General features: G+C 38.1%; 4 protein-coding genes across 7 annotated transcripts; 2 read left to right on the top strand and 2 right to left on the bottom strand.

Moving 5' to 3' along the window:
- Positions 1 to 270: 270 nt before the first annotated feature.
- Positions 271 to 7053, bottom strand: RYa (RYamide). Its single transcript, XM_043424330.1, has 4 exons — positions 6764 to 7053; positions 6215 to 6379; positions 2973 to 3347; positions 271 to 1293 (listed from the first exon to the last, which is right to left on the bottom strand). The coding sequence occupies exons 1-4, from the start codon at positions 6792 to 6794 to the stop codon at positions 1280 to 1282; spliced, it is 585 nt and encodes a 194-aa protein (XP_043280265.1). The 5' UTR covers positions 6795 to 7053; the 3' UTR covers positions 271 to 1279.
- A 6073-nt stretch (positions 7054 to 13126) lies between these two features.
- Positions 13127 to 14038, top strand: LOC122413759 (CDGSH iron-sulfur domain-containing protein 3, mitochondrial). The gene is made up of 2 exons (XM_043424333.1): positions 13127 to 13336; positions 13566 to 14038. The coding sequence occupies exons 1-2, from the start codon at positions 13280 to 13282 to the stop codon at positions 13920 to 13922; spliced, it is 414 nt and encodes a 137-aa protein (XP_043280268.1). The 5' UTR covers positions 13127 to 13279; the 3' UTR covers positions 13923 to 14038.
- Positions 14039 to 14235: 197 nt separating this feature from the next.
- On the top strand, positions 14236 to 18594 carry pav (pavarotti). 2 transcript variants are annotated; one of them, XM_043424318.1, is made up of 12 exons: positions 14236 to 14389; positions 14809 to 15558; positions 15623 to 15960; positions 16048 to 16247; positions 16324 to 16428; positions 16507 to 16592; positions 16680 to 16810; positions 16936 to 17144; positions 17218 to 17364; positions 17448 to 17624; positions 17703 to 17939; positions 18120 to 18594. In XM_043424318.1, the coding sequence occupies exons 1-12, from the start codon at positions 14379 to 14381 to the stop codon at positions 18312 to 18314; spliced, it is 2586 nt and encodes an 861-aa protein (XP_043280253.1). In that variant the 5' UTR covers positions 14236 to 14378; the 3' UTR covers positions 18315 to 18594. The 2 variants fall into 2 exon arrangements, with proteins under 2 accessions (XP_043280253.1, XP_043280255.1); XM_043424320.1 differs by having other exon boundaries at positions 18132 to 18594.
- Positions 18595 to 18649: 55 nt separating this feature from the next.
- On the bottom strand, positions 18650 to 26717 carry PIP4K (phosphatidylinositol 5-phosphate 4-kinase). Of its 3 annotated transcripts, none has more exons than XM_043424321.1 (10): positions 26582 to 26717; positions 26027 to 26226; positions 24671 to 24768; positions 23493 to 23603; positions 22609 to 22839; positions 21464 to 21602; positions 21066 to 21365; positions 20794 to 20987; positions 20365 to 20507; positions 18650 to 20270 (listed from the first exon to the last, which is right to left on the bottom strand). In XM_043424321.1, the coding sequence occupies exons 2-10, from the start codon at positions 26162 to 26164 to the stop codon at positions 20083 to 20085; spliced, it is 1542 nt and encodes a 513-aa protein (XP_043280256.1). In that variant the 5' UTR covers positions 26165 to 26226; positions 26582 to 26717; the 3' UTR covers positions 18650 to 20082. The 3 variants fall into 3 exon arrangements, with proteins under 3 accessions (XP_043280256.1, XP_043280257.1, XP_043280258.1); XM_043424322.1 differs by having other exon boundaries at positions 26673 to 26711; XM_043424323.1 differs by lacking the exons at positions 22609 to 22839; positions 26582 to 26717 and having other exon boundaries at positions 26027 to 26363.
- Between the last annotated feature and the right edge of the window lie 320 nt (positions 26718 to 27037).

The raw sequence follows: 27037 nt of genomic DNA on the forward strand, positions 1-27037 counted from the left end.
GTGTATATATATATATATACATTCGTGTTGATATCAATGGTAGTGGATGCGTAGGCGTGTTGTGCGTTTATATACATTAATAATTCAGTTTTTTTTGGGCGTGGAGCCTCGCAATAATGTGTACAATTATGTATATAGGATGAGAAAAATTATATCGAGGCAAGTTTGTGCAGTGTATATTTAATCGTTGGTGAATGTTCTGCTTCCAGGTCAATTTATTTTTCTCCCTCATAGTTACAATAAAACTAGTAACGAGCAACGAACAATGCCTTAATACTTCTTTCGTCTTTATTATTATTTTCCCTTTTTCTCTTTCTCTCTTTCTCTCTCTCTCTCTTTCAAGTTCAAATAATGCAGTAGAAATCGTGCCTTTGATGTTAACGAATATCCCCGATTTCCAATTTTCTATATTGTAATAAGTATTTTCTCGTTTATATAACATTGTAAGAGCGATTCTTGTTAGAAATTTTCCTCGATTAATGGGTGTGGAAAAGTGATGGTCGCGTAGCAGTCACGTTTGCAGCGACCAACGAGGACATTGGTACACAGAAATTTCGTTCCCCTTTGCAGAACAAATGACTTTTCAGATGGAACGTTATTTTTCCAAAGTATATTCGACCCACTCATTTTTGGGCTTGAACTCTTGTTCGACGGCACATTATTTAATCCCTCGATTCTCCGGAAGTTAACAAATTTTGTGTTTAACGACAGTTCAAATCGCGTGAAGCTTATTCAGAGGTGTGCTTCGCAAAATTTCAAACGGTCGTTCGAGTGACTCGTTGTATCGCTGGACCTTTCCGTTCTCACGCACCAGTAGAATTGGATTTTGATTTAAAAAATGTGTTTTTTCTGTGATTAATTTTTTTTTAACAATGAAATTCGGATCGAGCAATGCGATAATGAGGGTTGGTCTCGTCAGCGATCAATGACCAACGGAAGATCATTAAAAACGTGTGAAATGTGAAATACGAGGGGATCGCTGAGTTATCGATGGAAGATAATACGTTGAGTGGGGAAAAAAACGCTGATTAGTGAAAGTAGAACGGGCCAGCTGCGAGAGCGAGCGATGGGAAAAGCGAGGTCGATCGATAGCCTGACAGAAGTCATCGATCCGAAGAGCACTCCCTGGATAACGTGCCGGATGACGTCGATAAGGCGGGAATGAAAAAATAAAAATAATAATGAAAATAATAAAAAAATACTCGGGGGACGCTCTACGTTGATCCGAAGCAGCCGCGAGGGATATTATCAGCCACTCGTCGATTTGTATCCTCTTCTCTTACCAAATGTTGTCTGAAAAATAAATACAAACGAATAGCTATGAAAAATTGTCATGTTTTGCGTCGTCTGACACGAGTGAATGAGATGCCGATGAAGTAATCGATAAACCATAAAGCGCCATCGAGTCGTCTCGTAAAATGAAACGTACGCGATACTCCAAAAAAAGCCATCAAAAGTTTATGCACATCTATATTGATAGCGCAATGTCGCTGCGCGAAGCTATCTTTATGGTAATGAAATAAATCATCGTTCAATATATTGTTGGCACTATTTTTTCGTGCCTCTATGAAAACCTGATAACAAAGTTCTACGTGGATATTTCATACATTCAAAGACCATTCATGGTATAGAAATAGGGAAAAACGAAAGTAGAATTTAGCGGATATCCACCGCAAGTGTTAAGGCCTTACTTATGCAGCGGGCGAAAAAACGCGGTTTTCTTGATTTTTTTACGACAAGAAAATAAATGTTTATTGAAAAACTGTGAACGTCATTCATTGGCGCATATGTTCGTGTACTCGTGCGATTTTTTTCGTCGAAAAATTTCTTAATATGGCGCAGCTGTATTCCAGTAAGCACCTTTTTTTGAGCATTGCAGTTGCGGTGGACTTGATAACTAAAGAACTATTAATAATCCGATCCGTAGCAAATTTATGCAACTTATTTATTACAATAATAGCTTGGGCCTAGACGAAGGATTTGTAAAAATTTTGATTTAAAAAAAAATGGCGACAGTTTTAACGAAAAATTCATCTTTCGAGGTGCTAAATTTTCAGTTTTTTCGCTACAATTTTTTTTCCAACAAAATACGAAATCCTTCGTCCAGGTTCTACCTATTATTATAAGAAATAAGTGAAGAAATAAATTCGGTATGGATCGGATTAATAGTTTTTTAGTAGTCCTGTCCACCCCAAAGGTATTTTTAAAAAAAGTCGATTCCGAGATAATGGCGTTTCAAAATTGAAGTATTAAACACAGCTACGAATCCAATGCTCCGATCTTTATGAAATTTGGTAAGAATATTTTTCGTACATTGTTCTTGAAGAATATCCAATAAAACATTTTCGACTTTTCCGCCAATCACAAGTGTACACAAGCCCTTAATAAACCCTTCGGTTCATGTTTCATTGAAAGCGAAACTCTACTGACACAGTATGTCAAAAGCCTAAACTTCACGGTGTAAAATGAATTTTTGCAAATTTTTAATAATCTTTAAAAGAATTCTTCAATTATACTTTTTTTTTTTTTTAATTTTTTGTTTTTTCGATTTTCTGTAATCTTCAAAGTCTTTGAGTAGATCTGTTAATTGTAATAACTGAGATGCTCGGAAGACAATAAAAGTGAAGGACGACCGTCACGGCAATAGAAACAGATGAGAAGTTTGAGCGTTGGGAATTCTGACAGTGCATAAGGTCTGAATTTCGGTGAATAAAAAAACACAATTACACTTTGGCTAATAAAAAATTCCAAACATCAAGGTTATCCCGGATAACTATTCCTGGAACGGTTATTCATCGCGTTGTCTCGTCTGGCGCTGTGACCTGCCAGAAGCGTCAGTGTTGAAAAATTCACGAAAATGTGAAAAAGCAGACAAGGATCGTGAGAGAAGAACATGTGCAACGATCGTTATGAACTCACTGAGAATAAATCAAGAGCAAAAATGGTTTCAGCGTTGAATTTTTTTTATTTACCGAGTTTCTCTTGGTTGGAAAACTCGAAGCTCGTGTCCTCGTTGTCGGGGTGATTAGCGTCGATGGATTTGCCACTGGTCTTCCGGTCGCGTTGACGATTGACGGTCCGAACCGTGCGATCAGCGCGATCGACTCGGTCGAAGTATCCAAGAGCTTCTTCGAACCGCTTGAGGGCGGAAATCCTCGGGGACGGTTGACGGGAACCCGGTGAGTTATCGTTTTCGTTGTTGGGAAGAACCCGCTTGCCATATCTGCTGCCGAGAAAGAAGCGATCGACTCGGGGCGAAACTTCCAACAGTTTTGGGTCGGACTTTGAACTGCCTGAATTTGTAGTCCCGTCGCGTCCGTATCTACTTCCAGTGAGGAAACCGGCGGCTGCGAAACAGACGTCACTCTTGATAACAACTGTGCTCGCATGAACTTTGATGATGAGCCGCAAGGTGGGGAAGGGTCGAAGAAACGCGAAACTCGAATTAATCGACTGTTTTTTTTTTTTTTTTTCTAATAGGCGCACAAAGAACATAAACGAAAGCCGAAAAAACGTGAGATAACTTTCCACTTTTTTTTTTCATCACGGGTGACAATTAATATCGAAAAACTCGTTGAATATTAATAAGAGCGAGAGGAATTGCCCGAACGCGAGGCGGAGAGCTTGTTTGCCAAATTTCTCGAGGGGTCGTGTGCAAACTTGAGAAAAAATGAGCTTCGCTCCGCGCCAGATGAAAAATAGACGTTGTTCGTGTACTCCGCCGAATGTTAATTCGGCGGCAGAGTAGCGAGAGGCCGCTTGCACCGGGGCGCGTCGCCCAGGCCCTTTCTGACACAGCTCTCGATGCGCTCGGCCGACCCCTCCGCCACAGAGGTTATTTAATACCCTCCGCGTGATTCCGTTTTTTCGTTCTTCCACCCTGGAAAAAGTCTCTTCGGCAAAGAGTCTCGTTCCCTGTAATCGGAAACTCTGCATGGGGTAATTGGGCGCGAACAACCCTTCAACTCCGGGGCTTCCAAGGGCGGGCGCCTGTGATTTTCGTTTTAAGAGACTATTTTCGAGTCGAGGGTGAACATGCAAAAAGAAACAACAATACGGAAGCGAAGTTCGAGGAGATCGCCGTGCGGAAGCGCACCTCCACCCCCGCGCACAAAAGGAAGAGACTCGTGCAACTTGAAGCGCGTGCTCGACCTCCCCCGATTTCCTTCCCCGTAACTCAGCCTCTGTTATTAGTCTCCCTCACTAAGGAACCAATGACGGCCCGAGGTCCTACATTTTTTATAACGAACCGCAGGTTAGGCCAAATTTCATCAGGAGCAGAGCTTCCTCGGAGCTTCTTATTCCCATGGAACTATAGCCATACGACCCTCATTTTTATCCAACCATGCACTAATCCAGGAAACGACGTTATAAAAGTTGATAAAATTCATTCGTCGCATTAAGAGAAAAAGACCAGCAGCAGGAGCCACGCGTCGCCCTCTTGAATACTCGGTCACGATTATCGGACTTTGCTATTCCCGAACCACCTGGTTTTACGAAATATTTTGTTTATTGCAGAAAAAGTCGATCAAATACGGTGCACGAAATTGTGACAGCGCGCGTTCAGCGTACGAATCGTTATCTCGAAATCCCGAGCTACAAATTTATCTCAAAAACAAAAAAATAAAAATAATATTCTTTAATCGTTCAAGCTGACGCATTAAACTTCTTCTCAAAACAAAAACGCTTTTCTTTTTGTGCAAATCAACTCGTTCCACACTCGACTAGAAACATTCCGAAACTAACGACAACCGCTAACAGTCCTACAATAACAATGGCAATTTAGGTAAAACACGTTTTGTAATTAAATCACGAGTACCCTGACGACACTGAGAGAGCAACGTACGCAATGAGAAACCTGATATATTATGAGCGCAGTTCTATCGATATATCGTTTTTTCCACTCTCGATTCCCATAGTTCCAGCATGTTAATTTACCAATACTATGTAATTATTACAACACAGAATAATAATGTAATACGAGAAATTAATCTGGTTACCGAATTCCCATTGAAGTCCAACGAATAATCGTTGATTGGTAGCCTGCAATAAATCGTCGAGTTTTATAATTGAGAGTTGGGTTTGTTCGATTAATTTATTGCATACTCATCTCCATTCTTCAGTGCGAATCACTTCGTTCGATCGATAAAACTTTTCGATTAATCTCTTTCCATGGCAAATTCATGCTAAAAGGATTCATTTATTTTTGAATGAATTAATCTAGCGGTAAAAATGCGATGAAAATGTTCCAGACGCTACTTTTTTTTTTATAAATTTTTGAAAAATTAACCACCACTTACGAAATAATCGGATAACTGTGGTATTTACTTTTCAAGGAATTATGAAAATTCATAAAATTGCAAAACGAATTGGCTGGAGCCAGAGTTCGGAGGCTCTTTGCGAACAAGTCTGTCGATCTAACAAAACATTTGTTTACTTAAATCCCAAAAGGTGCGATGACCCGATTCAACTGCTTCCAGGGATGAAAAGTCTTCCCTCCATTCCGCAGGCCCATCCAATTAAGGAGGGTGGATCGCGACGATGCAATGTCGCAATGCTAAACCATGTTAAAAATATGAAGAATTTCAAAATTATAAGAATTTAATAAGATTTTTAAAATGTATTCTTTAAAAATATATAAGACAATGTAAATTTTTTTAGATTTTTCTACCACATAGCTCTCGAGTAATTGAACGCTAAAGTTGACGTGTATAAGCATACAGTTACACATCTCGTGCACAAGAACTTCGATAACCGTGTGGTAAAAAAATTTGAAAAAAATTGTATTTGTATACTCGATGCCAAAGAGTATTATCACCAAATTTTATCAAATTCTGATCATTTTGATTTCGTGATCCACCCTCCTTAACAAAAAAAAAAGCGTGATTGAGACAAAAGTCAATTCGTTGGGAGGAGATCGATGGCCGAAAAACTGCTTTCGAGATTATTTAAAACTGCCACATTCACGCAAAAAACTGCTGGTCTCATTTGAAATTTGAATGAAACCACAATCCAAATGAAAAGTTTCAGACGAAATTTGGAAGTATTTTCCGACAATTTCGCTTGTCTAATTCTGAAGTCGCATTTTTATATAACGCGCGAAAACGATTGAGGAGTTCGAAACACCAACAATCGAAGGCGAATGGATGAAGAAATTTGAAAAAAGGTCAAAACGAAAGCACAAATATAGTCCAATGAGCGTTGAAATACTAACATGCATCCTCGCGTTTGCCGAACCTCCCTTGGATGTAAAAAGGGTCCTGTTGATAGTGAGCGGTTGCAGCCGTCGCCGTAACGAGTGTCCCGAAGGTGCTAACGACCCACAGACAAGTGACGATCTGGACGCGACCGATTCGGGAGCCAGCTCCCGCTCTACCGCCTGCATCGTTGTCCGACCAAAATTATTTTCATCACTTACTTCCATTGGCACGAAGGTCCGTCAAACGCGCGAGAACATAAATTCTTTGAATTGTACAACGAGCTGTCAGTCAGGGATTCGAACACACCGCGCGAGGTGAGTCGCTGCAAACGCAAACTTTGCTCGATAAGACATCGGAGTTTTTATGCTAATTGTAAAAATGTTCAAAATGAGACGAAAACGGTCGATTCGCTCGCAGCACGAGTGACGGACTGACGTTCAAAAGTGAATTTTTAGCTTTCGAAAATTCAATCGATAGCAAATTCTCATGAAAAATTAACCAATTAAATTAGCTAGCAAATACGGTTAAAACGGCGACAAAACTGTGTGTGTGGAGAGCTTTACCTGAAAATTCCAGAGATCGTGAGACTCGCATTTTCAATGAGTTCGAATGAAATCGCTGCTACGCTATCCTCCCGTTTGAGTATGCGCGAAATTCAAAAAGAGTTTCACCGTCGAATTACGAGCAGAGAGGAGAGAGCTCAGTCGGCATTTCCCCCTCCGTTTCACTATTTTTTCGACCCTTTTCCTCCCGATGATCAATTTAAAATCGCACGCACAAAACACCTTGTGAAAATCCAATGAGGAAAAGACTTGACTCTTCGTCGTAGAGGAAGTCGCGGTATGGGGTCTGCGTGGACTGTGAGCTTTCTCGGGACATTGTCGTTGCTTTATATACCGGAGGCGACTCCCAACCACCCCCACGAAAAGCGTGGATACCGCCACCGCTGCTCGCGGGGCACACGCACGTTCAAAATAAAAACGACATTTTTCCATCAAACGCGAGATCCGCATTCAACTATTTTTCTTCCTTCAACAGCAAATCTTTTGCGTTATGTCACCGAATCTCGTCCGCGCACCTTGAGGGGATTTCGTTCCAGGGACGATTTTTTTTTCTCGACTTTTTACTTTGGCGAACAACTCGGAATTTTTCTCGATTATAATCCTCTTTCGACGGTTCAATAAAAAAACGTCGGTTTTCCAACATCGAACGAGCCAAAATTTTCGCAAACAAAAAATTGAACGCGAATATAACGCGGAGTGAAGAAAATCCTCATCCAGCTTTCATCATCGGTGAAAATGCGTATACTGAAAAATCTCCAACGTTCCGACGTTTTATTACATTTGAATTAAATAATTAGTGAAAACACAAATATTGATTAACATTTTGCTGCCCCGAGTATTTGATTTTTGATCGGATTATTGAATAATCAATTGATCCACTAATTAAGGAATTCGGAGATTAATAATGCGTAACGAGGAAAAATAGCTCGGTGCTTGCATGGCTCAAGAAAATGAAGGAAGCTTCGGGAATTCAAAAATCAGGTTTCCAGCCGCCACCGCCGGAGCCGAAGCTCATTCTCCGCTGCTCTAGTCGCACACGCGAATAATTATTTCGAAAAGCAATGCGAATGAGCGCTCTGGAAATTGGAGTAAAGATAGAAAAAAATGAGTTGCAGACTGCGGCAGGAAAAGCACAGCGGTGTCCGCTGAGTAATCCGAAGACCAAAATCCTCGACGCGCACATATTGAAAAATAAGTTTATAAAAAGGGGGCAGACTCGAGGCGGAAGTTGAGACTCCCGAATGAAAAGAGACACGGAAGAGAGTAAAAATTAACGAAACGGAAAGGTGAATAAAAAGACGGCGGGAGAGGAGGGCCGAGAGGGTTGAAAAAATTAGCGGACAAGCCGCTTTGACAGATGAGAGTTCGCCCCCGTAGAGACAGTTTCGTTTATCCTGGTATGTCTGTCGCGGTTGATTAGTAAGCGGACGACTGGCCTGGCCCGTAATTTGCGCTTACAGAGACCAGATTCAACCGTTTCTTCGTTAACCACCCGAGCCAGATTTCTGCTTTGCCTTTCAGCTGAGAAAACACCGGCCCTGTTCGAGACAAACAGCTCGAGAGTCGCCCGGATGATAAATTACCGAAAATCCAATTTTCCATTTCCCAAATTATCACACGAGTTAACTTGCCCGCATTTACGCACGGAGAATGAAAATTGTCCGTTTAACCGTGTCCATTTCGTCGGATTAAAATTTCCAAGATCGAACCCCATTTAACGTCGAGTGGCAAATGTGAATCGACCAAATTACGCGGAAACCGAATCATTTTTTTCTACAAACTATTATTCATTTACTTCCCCATGCTTTTCAGCAGCATCAGCAAATCTTCCTTTCGATCTCAATGACCGAGAAATTAATGAATCAATGATTTTTATCCGATGACATTTAATAGCATCGACACATTTCAACGATACCTTGTTTCAACGTTCACTATAATTTTATTTAATCAAATCTCACCAATATTCTGTAGTCCCAATTCATCGAACCGAGTATTTCGATTGAGAGAACCGAAATTTTTTCAATAAACGTTCAGTTTTCAAAGATTCCAAGCGTAGAATGACGAATAATCCTGTTTGTAAATGAGGCTTCGAGCATAATTACAACGAGTACCTCGCAGTAGTTGCTGAACAATCATTACATCGACTAACATCATTTGAGAAGAGCGTATTGTGGGAACAGCATGTTGAAAAAAAATGTAACGGAGCAATAGTTGCATTTGTACGATTTTGCTGAATGTTTTGGGCAAGGATCGGATGGAGCTACGCTTCATGCATGATTGAGGGTGAACAGTAGATATTCGTTGGAAAAATTCGGTGGAAGAATTTTTTTAGACGCTACAAATTTTATTGATTGGGACATCGTATTAAAATATGTGAAAAATATTTCCATTTTTTGTGTGACACTTGGAAGTGAAAACGCTGATTTTCGCCTTAAAAATGAGCCTCTTTCTTACTGTAAAATCAATAATTATGAAAAATTGGAAAAAACGTTATCGTAGATACCTGGCGAATTGTGTAAGGAAGTGCCATGCTGTACAAAATGGTTAAATGGGTATGTAATTTTCTATGTAATCGACGGTTAATTGTGTAATGTGAATTTTTCCGAATTGTAAATATGGTTATTGAAAGATATGAAATTGAAAAACAAGAAAATTCAACTACTACGGTTTTGACGGTTTTTGTTTTGCGCTTACGAAAAATAGTCTTGACAGCACAAACAGTTTTAATCACACCAATCGAAGTGAATATGACGCGGTTGAATGTTGAATGTTTTATGTAAATAATGCTATAAGTTAAGCAATAGAACGACAACACAAACTATCCAAAAAATGTACCATAAACAAAAAAAAAAAAACAAGCAATAAAAACTTCAGTTCAGTTCAAATGTTGAATGTTTTGGTTGAAGAAGTCACGTTGAACGAATTATAATTATAGTCAATATATATATATACACACACATCAGGTAATCGTGTATGATTTAAGGAGGGTGGCTACCGACGATACAATGTTGCCATGCTAAACCATGTTAAATGCATTAAAAATTTCAAAATGATAAGAATTTAATAAAATTTGGTGAACATATTCTTTAGGGCCAAATTTGACAATACAAATTTTTTAAGATTTTTCTTCTGTACAGTTATCGAGTAATTGATCACTAAAGTTCAAGTGTATAAGCATAGCGTTTCCATATATATAGGTATACATTCCGGGCATAAGAAATCTGCTTTAATGCGTAATTACTCGATAACTAAGCGGAAGAAAATTTTGAAAAAAATTGTGTCTTCGCACTTGATGTTGAAGAACATTATCACCAAATTTGATCAATTTCTTATGAATTTGACGAACGTAGCCACCCTCCTTAATTACTTAATTCATTAGTTAGCGATATACGCACGTGCACAAATATCAAACTACGAATAATACACATGATACTATTAGTCGTCTCACAAAAATCTAGTTGGATTCATGTGTCGATTTTGTGAGACCTTGTTGGAATTTATCAGTTTAATGTTTGCTTGATGCCACGAGTCTGTAATTCGTTCGAAATAAACACCTATTTATTGTGAAGTGTGGGTTCACGGAGAGAAAAAAATAGTAAGAATTACTATGCTGCCATGGTGTCTATATCGCCCATTTTGAAGGTTTTTACCAAAAATATTGTAATTTCCAAGTTAATTCTGAACGAAAATTTTTAAATTGCGTTTTTTGCTGTGACAAAGGTTTTACTGTGCTATTTTTTCCTAACATAGTTCACCGAGGAAACGCTGTCAAATTTATGTTGACTCGATGATGAACTGTCGAGTAGAATTATTATGCCGTTTTGCCACACTTAGTACAATTGTTTTCACAATTGAAATTTACAGTTGAACATAATAAAATTTGAGGAGCTCGAGCATCGATCATACGTTTAGAAATTTACTATGGTAAATAACAGAATTTCATTCGCGATTGTACGATGCGCATGCCGATATACACGTGTACCGATGTATTTATTTTGACACATCACTCATCAATTTTCATCGAGTCGCTTCACAAAAAATTACTATCTATGTTCGTAAGAATTAATAAATATTACCGATATAGAACCCTAATTCTATGGCACCATAGTAGTATTTAGTGAAATTTTCTCTCCGTGTTTAATCTAAATATACAATTACATTTCCATTTAAATATTTTCGGATGAAGGAACCACAATAAAAATATTTTTCATCAATCAAGAAAATCGAATAATCTAATTTGATCCTTTATTTAACACATGCCAAATTTCAAAAGGATCGGTCGAGTAGATTTCGATTTACAGTGTTCACCCGGTGGGCCACTTTTTCCAAAGTGCCTCCGCTAGTTAATTATTGATATTCGAGTATTAAAAATTCAGGAAATCTTGTTCATATACTGTATCATGTCACAATCGAAAAAATAGATTTCCATTATCTGTAGCGTCTAAAAAAATGGTTAAATTTTTTTCACCGAATTTACTTTACCCCCCCTTAAAAATGGGGCTATAAAAAAATCGGAAAGATGCGCACTAATAATGGGACTAGCGATACGCTCGGAGCGGCCGACCCCCCGAAGAATGTTGACGAATGCGTCGATTGTTGTGTCGCCCCTGCGATCGATTCTGTCCACACTCGATCTCCGATTCTCCTTCTTTCTCTCTCCCACGTTGCATGGACAGTAAGTCAACAGCTGGGAAGAAAAATATTGGACGAATCGAGCATGGAAATTCCGACGGCGTTATCTCGTTCACTATCAGGCCGATTCACGATCCACCTCGAGAATTAAACCTCGCTCTCGATATTTTCGCGTCTGTCATAAATTTTAGAGTTGGGGTTATTGCGTTCTTGAAATAATGATTCGGCAAGTGCATTCTGAGTATGAGAAAAGTGAAGAAAAAATAAAAAACGTTTTTCCTGCATCAAGTGATGCAGTTGTACAGAGAAAGTTGGATAAAACCGAATGAAAATGACGTACGAACGGAACGTGTATTGAGCCATGCGATACGAAGCACACGCGAGTCGAACAAATGTGCTGCGCTAATTAAATTTTATCAGAGAATCGTGACAACAAAAAATCCGTAGGACGAAAGAAAAAGTAATTCGAAACTGTAGGACGCGAGAATACGTTGGGCACAATGTACTTTTGTCGTGCACTGCTGTGCAACGATACGATTAGATAATTAGAGACCGTGTGGTGTCAGGCACGTATGCTCGTGAGGAGCGAGAAAGAGGTTAGTCCGCCGCAAGTGTGGGAATGCGCGGGAAAACGTGAGAGGGGACATGCATCGATGGAGGGTTAACGAGGATCTGGGGAATTTCTATTTCACTTTTGAAAATAACTTTTCTTTCGAGAAGGCGAAAAAAGTAGTGAAAAATAGCGCGATATTGAGAAGAAAATTGGAATATGATTGAAGCATCGGTCAATTGCTTGTTTAAAGTGCTAACAATTATTGTATCGCGGAAAAAAAACTGCTTTCTACTTTATCAAATTATAGAACGATTACCATTACGTATTCTCAAGCGTGGGATTCGTGGGTGTGTACGAACGCGGGAGTGAGAAGGGAATGCTTTGTCTTTGGGGAAATATGGTACTCGTAAAGGAAAAAAAATCCACAAAATGGGGAGGGTACAAATTTTGCGGTAAACAGCCTCACCCGTGTCATCCCTATTTTTGAAGGTTATGACACGAATACGTCTTCAATATTCATTCCGCCTTGGCTCTCTCTCTCTCTCTCTCTCTCGCTCTCCCTCTCTCGACGACCACGTAGTGAGGGAAAAAAAATCTTGGAAAATTTAACGAAAGATTTATGGTCGGACGAGCGGGGTCCAAAGACGAGAGCGACGCCTCGACGCGATTAATTATGCATTTTTTTTATCTGTAATTATATCAAGCCGTACACGATGCGTAACCGCGCCGTGCATACTCGCCCACGCGACTTTGCGGTAACCGTACAGTGAAAGATCTCGAAGCAAAACAACAGATTGCTGGGGTAAACAGATCGGCAAACTTATTAATCTAATCGCTGTTATATCGAGAAAAATTGATTAAAAAATAAAGACACTTCAGACTTCGATACGATATTATAATCGAAGTATTAGAATCAAGAACCGGAACAATCCACGTTTTATCTTATTCGCCCACTTAATGTTTGCTTTGATTCTTTTTTTTCGGTAAACGTGTATTTATTTTACACTCACGCATTAGCTCGATAGTATAAAGATGCACGAATTACGGCATTACAAAGTGAACTAACTTGAATAAAAACGCTCACTGACATAACACACTTTGTAGCTATAATTTATTTATTATTTTTCATTCCAGTTTCATTTTATAATAGTTTTGAAGATTGAAGGAATTTTTCAAATCTGCGCCAGATCAACTGGACTCACTCATGCGCATGTATACATCTCGCACCGCGCACCGAGGCACCGATCCGTCGGATCCGTCGTCGCTGAACATTCCACTCGACAAACATAACCTCAAATTTGGAAAAAAAACACGGATCGTCTTTATCGAAAATGTTTGCGACGATTGTGTCTAAATCATCTCGAAACGGAGGGTTCAAGTTCCCATTGGTACGAAATTGAAGTAAACTACTACTCATATATGTTTTCATAATCAGAACAAAGAATATAAAAGCCTAGTTAAACTATCGCTACTTTATTCGACTTAACCTGCAACTTTTAAATGGAGTGTTTTTTTTTTTTTTCCAATATAATCTAAGTCATGCCTCAAGCATTAAATCGAGAATACAAATTTCAAACGAATGATATGATTATACAGTTCTATCAATTGAATTTATAGTTTTACCGTTATTCAACGAAGGCCAAAGAACCTGAGATACCGATCAATCCTCTGAAGGATATTTACAGTGCGACAACACAGCCACGAAACGGTCATATGTATGACAAAAAACCGTTCAAAATTCGATGCGAAGCCGGAAAAACTTACTCCTGGTGCTTGTGCGGTAGGAGCAAAACTCAGCCTTTCTGTGATGGTACTCATAAAATTCCATTCTGGAAAATAGATTTGAGGCCAATACGTTTCACTGTTAAAGAAACCAAGGAATATTGGCTCTGCAATTGCAAGCAAACGTCAAACAGACCGTTTTGCGATGGTACTCATTTGCAAGAACATATTCAAGCAGCCGTAAAGTCCTAAAGTGCCTGACTTTTTATTATATTGTCAGAAGAGTCACCTCGAATTTTTCATTTGTACATAAATGATGGTACACCTATGCATAGTGTATATAACTGAATAAATCAATTTAATAACTACATCTCGTTCTATTAATCCATTTCACTTGTAGAAATTTTAAATGTTCGAATTTGTTCAATATATATACTTGCACTTCAAATTTCTCACCATATTGCACTGAACACTAACGACGACCAATCACATCCTTTGGCGGCCGCTTCCAATCCCTCCTGCGAGCGTTTTCCGAACTTCTGAGATTCAAACTTTTCGCGTCCCTAACGACAATTCTGAGTGTTCGCTCGAGATGCTCACGAGAAGTCTGTTTATGAGAGAATAATCCTCGAGTTATCTACAAATAATAGTGAATCGTGGGTTCTAGTGCTTCTCTTAAACATCTACGATAATCACCAACATTAAAAAATGAAGTCGGCGTAAGTAGTCGTTTAAATGTCATTTTATTTTGACCCGGAAATAGCTCTAAATTTTTTAAGGTTAAACCGCCTAATTTCATAAAATATTTATTATAAAGCTTCCTCAATTTATAAAGGTGGTTTCTCTATTTCTAAATAGTGAATGGTTATTTGCGTTTTTCCAAATTTTCAAAATCAACAATCAAATATCATGTGCCCCTAATTGACTTACTGATAGTGACATTTCAAATTTCCTCTACATTTTGTTCAATCCTCAACAACCAACGTCTTTCAATGTCCAACTAATTAATTGCATTACGATTTTTACCAATATTTGTCAATATAAAAAATGGAAGAAGAAGGAAACAAAGCAATATAAGAATTTTGAAAAACCACATGCAAAAAAATGAATCTAAAATCTCATCAATGTTACAATCTAGACGGCCGACCCCAAAGCCGCCTGTATCGGCTCGCAAGCCAGCCTCTCGACCTCGTTATGCAAACACATTGTCCAAGGATCCTGTGCAAGTATATTGTAGAGTTCGTCCAATGCAATATCCAACGGACGTATCTTGCATGAGAATAATAAGCGATACAACAATAGCAATAACGCCGCCAGAATCTGCTACAAATTTCCGCAATGCCATACATAAGGAGATACAAACAACGTTTACTAGAGTGTTCAAGCCAGACGTAGGACAGCGTGAAATATTCAATAATTGTGCATTGCCTCTGGTAGACAACCTGATCAATGGGAAAAATGGACTTTTGTTCACTTATGGAGTTACCGGAAGTGGCAAGACTTATACAATGACAGGAGATTCGCAAGATGGAGGACTTATGCCTCGCTGTTTGGATGTACTCTTTAACAGCATCACTAATTATCAAGCTAAAAAGTTTGTCTTCAAGCCGGACAAACTTAATGGTTTTGATGTGCAGAGCGAGACTGACGCCATGCTCGATAGACAAAATGAATTGCACGCAGGCCTGATGACACCGAGAAATGCAAAAAAACGACGTCCCATGACGGACAGCGAAAACGACAGCGATCCCATTGTCCTCAGACAACCGGACGAATCTCAAATACTTCCTGTGGATGCGGATAATGTTTATGCGGTTTTCGTCACCTATGTTGAAATTTATAACAACAGCGTTTACGATCTTCTTGACGACGATGATCTCAGAACAAAGTAAGTAGGTTTTCTCCTACTCTCGTTTAGAAAAATCATGAAATTAAACATATTTTTGTTGTAGGAGTTTACAAAGTAAAATTGTGCGGGAGGATGGTAACAAAAATATGTACGTCCATGCTGCAACAGAAGTCGAAGTTAAAAGTGCTGAGGAAGCTTTTGAGATTTTCCAACGTGGACAACGAAGACGTCGTGTTGCCCACACTGCTCTCAATACCGAGTCTAGCCGCTCTCATAGCGTTTTCACGGTTCGTCTCGTTCAGGCTCCTCTTGATTGCGAAGGCGAACAAGTTATACAGGACAAGAGAGTCATTTGCGTCAGTCAATTATCTCTCGTCGATTTAGCCGGTAGCGAACGTACCAATCGGACCAAAAATACTGGACAACGTTTGCGGGAAGCTGGTAAGGAAGAAAAACTTCAGTACACAATGAAATCTTACTACTATAAATCTCGTCAAACTTTGATTTACCATAAAAATAATATTCCAGGCAACATCAATAACTCTCTTATGACCCTCCGCTCGTGTTTGGAAATATTACGAGAGAATCAAGCACAAGGTACCAGTAGAATGGTTCCGTATCGAGACTCAAAGTTAACACATTTGTTCAAAAATTATTTCGATGGGGAAGGACGCGTAAGAATGATCGTTTGCATCAATCCCCGCGCCGACGATTATGATGAAACTATCGTGAGTCCCCATACTCAATCATCATTACTATTCATAATAAACTTTCTTATTTCTTATATTACCTTCACAATTACAGCAAGTAATGAAATTCGCTGAGATCACACAGGAAGTTCAAGTTTCCAGACCAACGGCGACCAAACTTGATCTTGGCTTCACTCCTGGTAGACGACAAGCCAACAAAGTAAATAACATGGTTTTCATTTTAATTTTCCTCATTGAGTGGTATTCAAAATGTATTATCTATTTTTTTTTCTTACAGATTTTCAAAGAAGCTCGAAGTCGTTTGGAGAAAGAAGGCCACACCGAAGCTGCAGATCTCGACATAGATCTTGGTTTGGTTTACAGGTGACGTTCAAAATCATTTTTCTGTTGTACATTATTTTCCATCAATTTCGCTTTTGTTTAAAATAATATTTTAAAAATTTTTTACAGCCTTGGTGGACCGTTCCCGGAACTTGAGCTGACGAATCCTCATAGCGATCACATAATCACTCAGCTCGTACCGTTCCTCGAACAGAGAATCAACAAACGTAACATTTTACGTTCCGATCTCGAGCAAAAACGTGAGGCTTAAAATATTTAAGAAAAATAATAATTTTTCTCTTTGCAGAGATAAATCATTAGAAAAAATTTTTCTAAAAATAGATCATTTAATGATCAAACTAATGGAAAATTGTATTTTTCGTAGAAAATGATTTTAGAAAAATGTTACTCGCCATGGAGCAGGAAAATATCACGTTGAAGGTTGAGCACGCTTCTCTGAAAGCTTGCACGACCCAACAGAAAAAGAAAGTCACGGCTCTCGAGGCACACATTTGTAAAACGGAATCTCAAATCGATAGTTTATTGCGGAAGTTGAACAGTGCCAACGACACTATACGGAGTCTGCAGCAGGAAGTATGTAAAACAATACTGAAATACTGGAAATGCAGAATTTTCGTAGCAAATTATAATATACGATTTTTTACAGCTGCGTGATCGTGATTTGGCCCTGAACCAGCGTATGATAGACAAACAGCGAGTCAAACAAAAGTACACGACTAAGATGCAAGTCGAGACCGACAAAATGAGCCGAGAGTTGGAAAATAAATTGCGTCAGCAGCGTCAACATCTTCAGGTAAAATTCATGTCAATATTTTCTCACGAATAACATTCAAATTTGTCAATGAAAACGGTACATTGAACAAATATGATCCACAGAATCAAATGAAAGAAAAGGACGACAAACTTCGACTGGTGAAGCAAATACTCGTAGACGATGACGCTAACGGATTGGTGTCGAACGTATTGCCCAAAGAGATGGCCACAGCTCCATCGAGCGACACCGGCGAACACATGAGTTCGAAAACCCCATCCTCGGAGGCACGATCACGAAAAGTAATTTCTTCTTTCCGCACTCAAAACACGTATTTTTGATAGGACGTTTGTTATAACGGATTATTTTAATATGGATAGGACCGAGTTGCTGTTGCTAACCCACGGCACAGAAGATCGCAAAGCGCCGATCGTTGGGTCGATCACAGACCGGGGGCTTTGGTTCCTATAGGCACAGTTCTTCAGCCGTTGATGAGACGACGACGAAGCGTCACGAGACTGACGGATCCTAAAGAAATCACTGATGGTGCTTCGAGATATTGTTTAGTGGCTCAAGAACATGACACGGACGGTGAACTCGAGACGAAGCTATACAAGGTGTGTAATTTTAAACAATTCCCACCATAAAAATGCTATCGCGATAGAATTACTCTCATTCTGCATGTTTTTACCCACCTGAAAGTTCTCAATAGCGCTGAAGTTGGCCAAATCTTTGATGCATTGAAAACTAGAACATAATATATAAGAAATACGATCGAAATGCAAAATGATCAACAGTTCAATTCTCAGGGTGACATTGTCCCAACGAGTGGTGGAGGTGCCCAGGTTGTATTCAATGATGTCGAGTGTCTAAAGCAAATGTCTCCGACAGCGCGACGTAAGCGAAGCGGAGCGAATGCCGGAAGCGTCGATCCAAACGATCAAGCTCCGTCTGTACCGGAATCATCGAAAAAGCCAAGAATTTATAAATAAACAAAGTTTCAGTTCGATGGGCCGATGATTACAGTAAGAAAATTGGATTTTTATCACACCGATGTACTGAGATTTTATCATACTTAACGTTTTTCATTGATGACGAAACGTTGAATCTTACAATTTAGGAATGAATCTCCATTTCGGTATTTTATCAGTAACCACAAAGAGGATTAGTGGATAATATATATGTAGGCTTTTTTTTATACACAGTTTATAACATGGAGCAAATAAATTATAATGCCACTTGGTAATTGGCCTTTCCTCGTTGAAATATCAACCGACGCAGTTGTGTTTTTCTTTTTTTTTTCATAACTTAATTAGAGTGTTCCATGTACTTTTGCTCACATTGACATCGAATACATATTTATATATTCGATATCATGATTTTTATTCATAACAACCAAACGATTTGACAAAGGTGAAATAGGTGTGGGGTGACAACGAAGCTAGGTATTGTTTTTATAATATACGGTCCTGAATACTGGACAATAGAGTATGACATGTACAACATATCGTCATTTATATTCTTGTCAACGTTTTTTTTTCTCCTTCGCGAACGCCATTTATTTATATTTATTTTGTTTCATATTTCTTTTCGATCTTCGTTATAATACGCAATGTGGCGATGATTATTCGAAACAAATAGAGACGTAGTTCGTGTATGTGAGTACTGAATGTATAAATCGTAACAAAATAGGAAAATTTAACGAAAAAAAAATACGATAAGCATAAAATGACATTTATGGCTTTAGCGGAACTGCGAAGTGATGGAAAATTCGTAATACAAATCCCTGAAACGAATAATTTGAACGAACCGCTTATCCTAGTTACGCTTAAAGTGTACATACATATCGGCAATATTTTATTGTTGAGCGCGTTTTACCTTTAATTTTAATTTTTGTCTTTTTTTTCTTCTTTCGAATAGACTTTTTGTTTACTCGTTAGTTTCGTGTTCTTGTGTCATTTTAGTTGAAAAAAAACCACTATACATTCAAATAAAAGATAAATATACAATACACAAATAAAAATGAATAAAATCAAATTTTACTCTTACTTTTTTTTACGAATAATAATGGAAAAAGCGAAAGGAGAGACAAAATAAAATGAACACTGCGATAATAAAACCATGTTTAGAGAAAAATAAAATAAAAATGCGTTACAAAATAATATAGATTCGTAAAAGTATTCAAATTGAGACTAGATGAGAATCCTTAATCATTAAATTAATTAATCCGAGTCCTTTCTTCTCCCCGCACTCAACACCACATTTATAATAACCTCTAACAAAATATAAAAGAGAGAAGTTACTCGGACACCGGGGATCGTAACATTATATCTGAGGCGAATCCACGCTTAACTTCAAATTCTTAAAAAAAAAAAAAATATATATATATAATATATTTCTATATAGGAAAGTTCGAGTGAGAAATTGTTTGATGAAAATTCTTCACAGGCCATAAAATTTTTTTGCCCGACCCGAAAGCATGTTGGACAATCTCTTCCTCCGAATATTCCACTTAGTATTTTTCTTCTTTACACAAATATAAAATAAACGATCGGTATTCTCGACTCTGAGGCCCGTTCCTGAACGGACATCGTCATTTCAATTTTTTCCCCGGTACTAATTTCGCTTGCTCCATCTTTTAAATCGAGTTTCATATCAAATAAACATCGTGTTGTCGTGTTTATGTATGTATTTGAGTGTGTTTGTGTGTATTTATTGTTATATTTTTGAAATTGAATATCTTCTGTTTTATACACTAATTTACTCTATGGCTTTACTCATAAACTCTATGAATCTCTTGCCGTACTGCTCAGGATCGCAAGTCGATATGCCATCTACGTTTGCACCGTATTTCACAGTTTTTGCCGCTTTTGCCGCTTGCTTTCGTACACCGTAATGCGTCAAGACATCAATTATCGCCAAAAAGTAAATCTCCTTCATCGGGGCTCCTACATTGCGTGACATAATTGAACATTCGTATTAATTAACACTTAACAACATTCAACAAATTCATTGAAATCAAAAAAAATTTTCTAATCTAACCTTCGGAACTTGGAATCGCATAAATATCGAGCTCTGGTATGATCGCGTCCTCGTATTGAAGACTCGTTTCTCTCACGAGGGCAGCGTGAGGAGATTCTGGTGGCGTGGTCATACTTGCTACTCCGCTCCAACCCCACAATCGACTGAAAAAAGGTCAGTGATTATTTTTTTTTTTTTAACCACCAAATATTTTTTGAGTAATTTTCTAGAAAACTGATAAACTAATGGATTTCCCTCGTTTCGATATTTCATTTTTTCAGAGAATTACAACCTCCCGAAGTTTGAAAAAAAAAAGTTCACTTAATAAATGGTTGGCAAGCTCGAAAACGTAAAAAAAAAACGGTTCGTTCAACGCTTACGATGACTCGATTGCTATTCTATTTGATACATGATTCGACGATAATTTTTTTTTCTAATAATTTAACGTACTCTCCCATGGGGCCTCGCGACTCGAGAGGACCTCGCGACTCGAGTCCACTTCCGGACTCACTGTCATCATCATCGTCCTGGTTGTCTTCATTCTCTTCTCTCTCGGCGCGTTCGCGATTTTCTTGTTCCGCCCTCGCGCAATCGTGCAAACCAAGGAGCAGCGAGTAATCCATCAGATGAAGTCGCGTCAGAAACTGTTGAATAAAATGGCCGATTGTATCGTCGTCATTATTTTCGAAACGAGTTGCAGAAAAAAAGGACAAGTAACCAACGTCAACGTCTGCCGTAAGTGTTTCAATGAGTTTTGATTTCGCCTCCTCGCCGATGTAAATTTTCATGCCTTCCTTAACAAAATCGTTGTCCTTGTAAGTGGGCAAATCCTTCTCTTTCTCTTTGTCGGACGCTTCACGATCTACGGTCGAGCCTTTGAGATCGAATTTTTTATGTGTCGTGAGATGATTCGAAAATACGTTCCTAATTGCTACGACGTAATGCTCAACGCCGTCAACGGTCAGTCGGTACATTCCCAGATATTGTGGTAAAAGCGTTTTTCCATGACGTTCAACAATGTACTGGAATCAAACAAAATTATTATTTGTAATTTAATTTTAGTTTTCGATTAAAGTTTGAAATTTTGTCCATCTCATATTCATAATAAAAATATGCTTACCGGATGATAGTGTTTCAGAAAGGAATGCATCCTCTCAACTTCCTCGCTCGTCAACGTTTTAATAATGAATAATTTGTCGTAAGATTGATAAAATTTGGCGCCGCTTTTGCCAGATGAGTCGTCGAGAGTGGGTTGTGACCTGTATCCACAAAATTCAATGTCAATGTTAAATTCAAGTTTCAACAGAGTTTTATTGAATAAGCTTGGCGGAGTGTTTAGTCCGATTTTCGATTAAATTAGACGATATTATTAGAAATTCGTTCTCCTCGAGACGAATGAACAGCGAAAAAAGTCGCGGGGTCGGACGTGGTGGAAGAATGCAACGCTTCTCTGTGAGCACATTTTTGTAGCACGGAATGAGAAAAAAACAATGACGAAATAATAAAAAAATGAACATAATCCAAGATTCACCAATTAATATACGGATGAAGGAGCTTGCTCAGGCGTGTTCGAAGAAGGTGTTGCGTGCTGTGAGTCATCGAAATAGAACGGGAGCATAGAAAACCGGCAGAACGTGGGTGAAAAAATGCTAATGTGAATAATTTCAAAGCTCATTAATATTGCAATTACTTTAAACTCGTAAAAATAGCTACTCGAGACAACTCGAGAATCGCTTCAAACTAATTCAATTGCGACTCGGTCAATGGAATTTCGACCGAGAGCTGCAAAAATACGATTAAAAGAGTGGAATTCTAGTTACCAATTAAAATTGAAATGTAAAAACTCACTATAACCGAATTATTCTTGCGGATTAGCTTGAAACGAGGAAAAATTGCAATCCTAACGTGGTAATGAGGATAAACTCTTGGTACAAAAATACATTCATACCAAATATCTCAATAAAACTGGATTAAGTCAAACGATAAAATACAATCTGTCTTTGCAATGGTGTTAGATATAAAAATACACTGGCGTTTGATCAAGGGCTATTAATCAGGTGGAATTTATGTAAATTCACAAAAGTTCAATGAAAATGGAAGAACCATCGAAATAGGGGGAAAAAGCTGCACAAAAATCTGTTCGTTGAGTGAAACAATGACGAGTAGTGCGTTGTGTAACACGTTACTTCTGTCCCCTCTCTGTTATTCTCTCATCTCTAACTCTAACTCTCTCTCTCTCTCTCTCTCTCTCCTTCTCTCTCTAACCTCAGGCGCTTTGGTTTAAAACTGTAGGTGCGCTGCGGCTTATTTAATACGGGAATACGAGAATTGGCCGAGGTAGAAGTCGAAGAAGAGGCGGAAACGCGGGATGGAAGCGAGAGGTTTATCGTAGGAAGTGTGGCCGAGCGCTGAACCATTTGTCGTATCCTTCCGGCTGAATTTCCGATCAACCTTCCGCCACATCTCTTCGCACACGAAGGATTAAAAGCTCGACATCTGATGAGCGTAAAAATGAAAAGACAAATCATATTTTAACACCAAATTTGAGAATTTTTTTGCGCTCTTCTTCCTCTATCCTTCCGCATTTATTTCTATCACTATTCAAAAATAGATGGATCAAATTACAGCGTAAAACGACTCAGCAATTTTTTTTCCATTTATCCATCAGAAGTATGATGAATACATATTTCACGTGAAGAAGAATGATGCTATTATTTCATCGTGCTATTTTCGAGCATACGACACATTGAAATTTCGTAGTTAAAAAAACAAAAGTTTTTTTTCTCTCTCACTATGACAATTTGGTATTTTTTATTCTTATTACACAACTTTTGTTCCACTGCGTAAGGTGAGGTGGTTTCGTGCTGCTCGCTGTATCGGTTTATTATCGGAATATGTTTTATAATCCGACAGGTTGAAAGAAGCGAACGAGTCGAAAAAGAAAACAAAAGTGGCGTATAAAACGAGACGCATCGGATGGAGCGAAGATAAAAGTTCTTTGAAATTTTCTTATCGTACGTAGTGTCGAATGACTCACACAGAACCGAAGAAACGCCCTTCTCACCGTGCATCAATTCAGATAATGGAGTCAAACAGCGAGTCGACTTTGTCGTATCTCTATTTTTCAAATGTTTTTTTTTTTTCTTTACCTTGTCATCGATTCCTTGTAGTCGAGATCATCGATACCGAAACGTTCACGTAAATTTCGGAACACCAAGGGACAATACTCCTTGATTTTGAAGTGCGACGGCATGTTTTCCCTTGAAAAAAAAAGTGATTATTTCAATTATTTCAATTCGACATACTTTCTAATCAAGTTATTCATTCATCGTCAACTTGAAAGTTTTCTTTACTTTTTTTCTTCTTTCAACAAATGTATCCTTGAGAATAATAAGATTGTTATCATTCTGCAAATATTACGTCAAACTTTATCGCATTATTTTGACATTATTAATTCGGGGATTCGTCGTTTTATCGTCTCATCAGTGCCCAAAAGTGAAATATTGATTCGATAATAATAATAATTAGATTATATCATGGAGGTAACGGCGCGGTTCTTATCACGATGTAGTTGCGGTTTTGAAAATTTGTGAAATTTACAAAATCAAACTCTTCTGACAAAAGAATTTTCTCCAATGTCATGCTCGTTACTTTTTTAACGTTTAGCCTCTAATTGATTTTGAAAAAATGGCTAAAAATTCGATTATCCGATTGGCATGGAAAACGAATGGATTTTGGTTGGCAAATTGGCTTGAAAAACGAAAAAACGAACGGAAACCCCGCGGCATTGACACCGAAGAAACGAGCACGCATTGTTTACGGCCATTTGTCATTGGACAAATTGACTTTTCGATCGTAAAAGCTCGTGCTGGTTGAAGAAAACTTTGTTGAATAGTACGATATCACACGAGGCGAAATGAAGGAGAGGAAAGGGGGAAACTAAGCTTCGCTAAAGTTTCTATTATTAACGAACGCATTGGCGAACGAATGCAATAGGAACGAGCGCAATATGCGCTATTAGAGCTAAGTTATGTATTTTTAGAATAAAGCTGGTTATAAGAAAACGTTATGTTGTCTCGCCAAGCTGGCTCGATCGAACGTCGCGAGACTCGATAATCATTATCAGTTTAGATGATCGAATGCAACTTCTCCTTCTTCTTATTCAATCATAATTAATCTTGAATCAATGACAGAGCAGAACAAGGAAAAACTCGCTGGAAAAGAAACGAGATTCATGTCGAGTTGAATAATGATCATATTCTATGATATCATTTTTTTCTCTCCTCTCCCACCGCTCCAATTAATTTGATCAATCTCCTCGACTCACTTGTTAAACAGATGATTGTCGACCTTCAATTTGCTGTAAGCACGAAAATCGTCCGGCAATAACATAACCGGTATATTCACGTGACTGAGCTCGTTTATCTGGAATCAAATCGAATGAATGAAAGGATAAATTGCTTCAACAAAGTATGGTTTTTTTTCTTTATTTACTCATTTTTCGTAAGCTGTGAATTCGTTAACGAATCTTGAAAAAATTTTTGTTTTTTGCGATCAAAAAATTATTTGTTGACGAATTTGATATTATTGATTTTTAGAATCGATTCAAAACAATCTTCAAGTGGATTGCATTGCAATTCAATCGAGTTTACTTTTTGTAATACAAAAGTTAATCGTGATAAGGAATCTTGACAGACGATCGCTGCACAAAATTTCAAATTGAATACGTGTGTGAGCTACGAATTTGCAATTCGTAGTTTTTCAATCCACACCAATGATTTCGTGAAATAAAAGATCTGTGAATTGCAAATGTTTTTTTTGTTAAATTTGTTAAACTCTGACGTTGTAAACTTCAGTGCCGTTGAGCTACCAAACTTTGCTGTTTGAATATATTATGGATGATTTCATGCATATTCTAATAAAATTTCTTGATACGCAGATATTGTAGATACTGACGATTTGGAGAAATATTCATTTCCGCATGTAAGATTTTTGGATACTAATTATAATTATTTTACCATCCAGAGTTGAATTTGGAAAGAAAAACATAACAGGGTCAATATACAAGAGGGATTGAACTGTTATCAGTTAAAAAATTATTGAACTCGTTTTTAAGATTGTCCCCTTCAGTTTGAGTTCTGAAAAATATTTATCCTATGTTGGGTATTCGAAGCAGACACTAATGCTATAAGACGATCAAAGTCTTACGGTTAATACAACTTTCATAACAGTATCGACAGACTGTCAACTTGTTAGCTGACGCTCCATTGAGCAGTCGAATACAAACTTGAACAAGTTTCCAAAGACTATTTGGAATAATTTAATGAAATTGATCTATTATTGAGATATTACTATTAAATAAAGATAAAACTTACTGCAAGATTTCAATAACGGGAGTTAATAAACAGAAATTTCATGAGAACATAATTCTACCATTCGTGACACAAGTGAACATTAATTATTTTGACATTTGAAGAAATTTTGTTCAAGTTCCAGAATTTAATGACAAAAAAGAACTTCGCGTTTCGAAAATTTTTGAAATTTCTTACGAGCTTTCACGCTCGGACTGTAATCAATACATATGCATACAAATGAATTAGTAGCCAAAAAGTGCGAACATAGAGGTTACGGTAAATTTAAGGAAAAACGAGAAAAAAAAGGTTATCATATAGTAAAGACTCACCGTGTGATTGACACCCCACATGAAAACGCTCAAAAGGGGTTCGTTCGCCCTGAAAAGCTTGACCTTTTGATGTTTAACGCGAAAATGTTTCTTTTTTAATTTGCTGAGACCGCTCGACATGAGCGGTACGCTCGACATTTTTATACACCGCTTATATCCGCGATTCCGATAAATCAAAAACGGTTGAGTCCTCTCCCGCTCTACAGATAGATATATAGTATGTATTCGCAAATCTCTGTGTATAATAGAGTGCGTATATGTTGGGGAGTGTACGAGTCTACGTATAGGTTAAAACATGTATTTTCCAAGTTATCACGTACGATTGTATCAAGTATACATGATTATTAAAAAAATATCATGCAACATCGATCGAACGAGAGCGAGAAAAAATACGTATATTTATTTCGTCGTACAGTCGAAACGTCAGTATGTGGTTTGGTGGCGCGAGTAGCGAACTGAGAACTGAGAACGAAAATAATGAAGCGAACGAAGTGTGTCCTAGTAGCGGGGTCACAAACAACAAAAATAAAATTGTAAAATCACTTTACGACGCACTTAAACACTCTAGGAATTTTTTGTAGATTCCAGTTATTTTAACCGCGCAGTTGTTTTCTTATTTTATTATTTATTGATAAGGGTTTCTCACTTCGAAGACCCGGTTGCTTGCTTTCCCGGCGACCTAGGATTTCCCCTATCAAAACCAATCAGGGCGATGTATTGGAAACTTAATTTCGGATGTAACAAGGATATAATTTTGAGATCATCAATAAAAGTGAAAAAATAGAAACGATAAGCACGGTTGAGGAGTCTCCAATTTTCTTGACAGCTACTCGTTATTACGTAGACTGCGTTTTTTCTGTTGCTATAAAAAGATGATCAAAGGCTGAAACTCTCAATGAGCGAAACGCGCACTGCGACAGACGATTCGGTAGTCGATGGGTGACACAACCCAATTGCGTGTGAACGTTTTTGCTACTGCGCTCGAGAACCAAGAACCAAGAACCTCAGGAA

The sequence above is a fragment of the Venturia canescens genome, chromosome 7 (genome assembly GCF_019457755.1).
Source record: "Venturia canescens isolate UGA chromosome 7, ASM1945775v1, whole genome shotgun sequence".
Lineage (NCBI taxonomy): Eukaryota > Metazoa > Arthropoda > Insecta > Hymenoptera > Ichneumonidae > Venturia > Venturia canescens.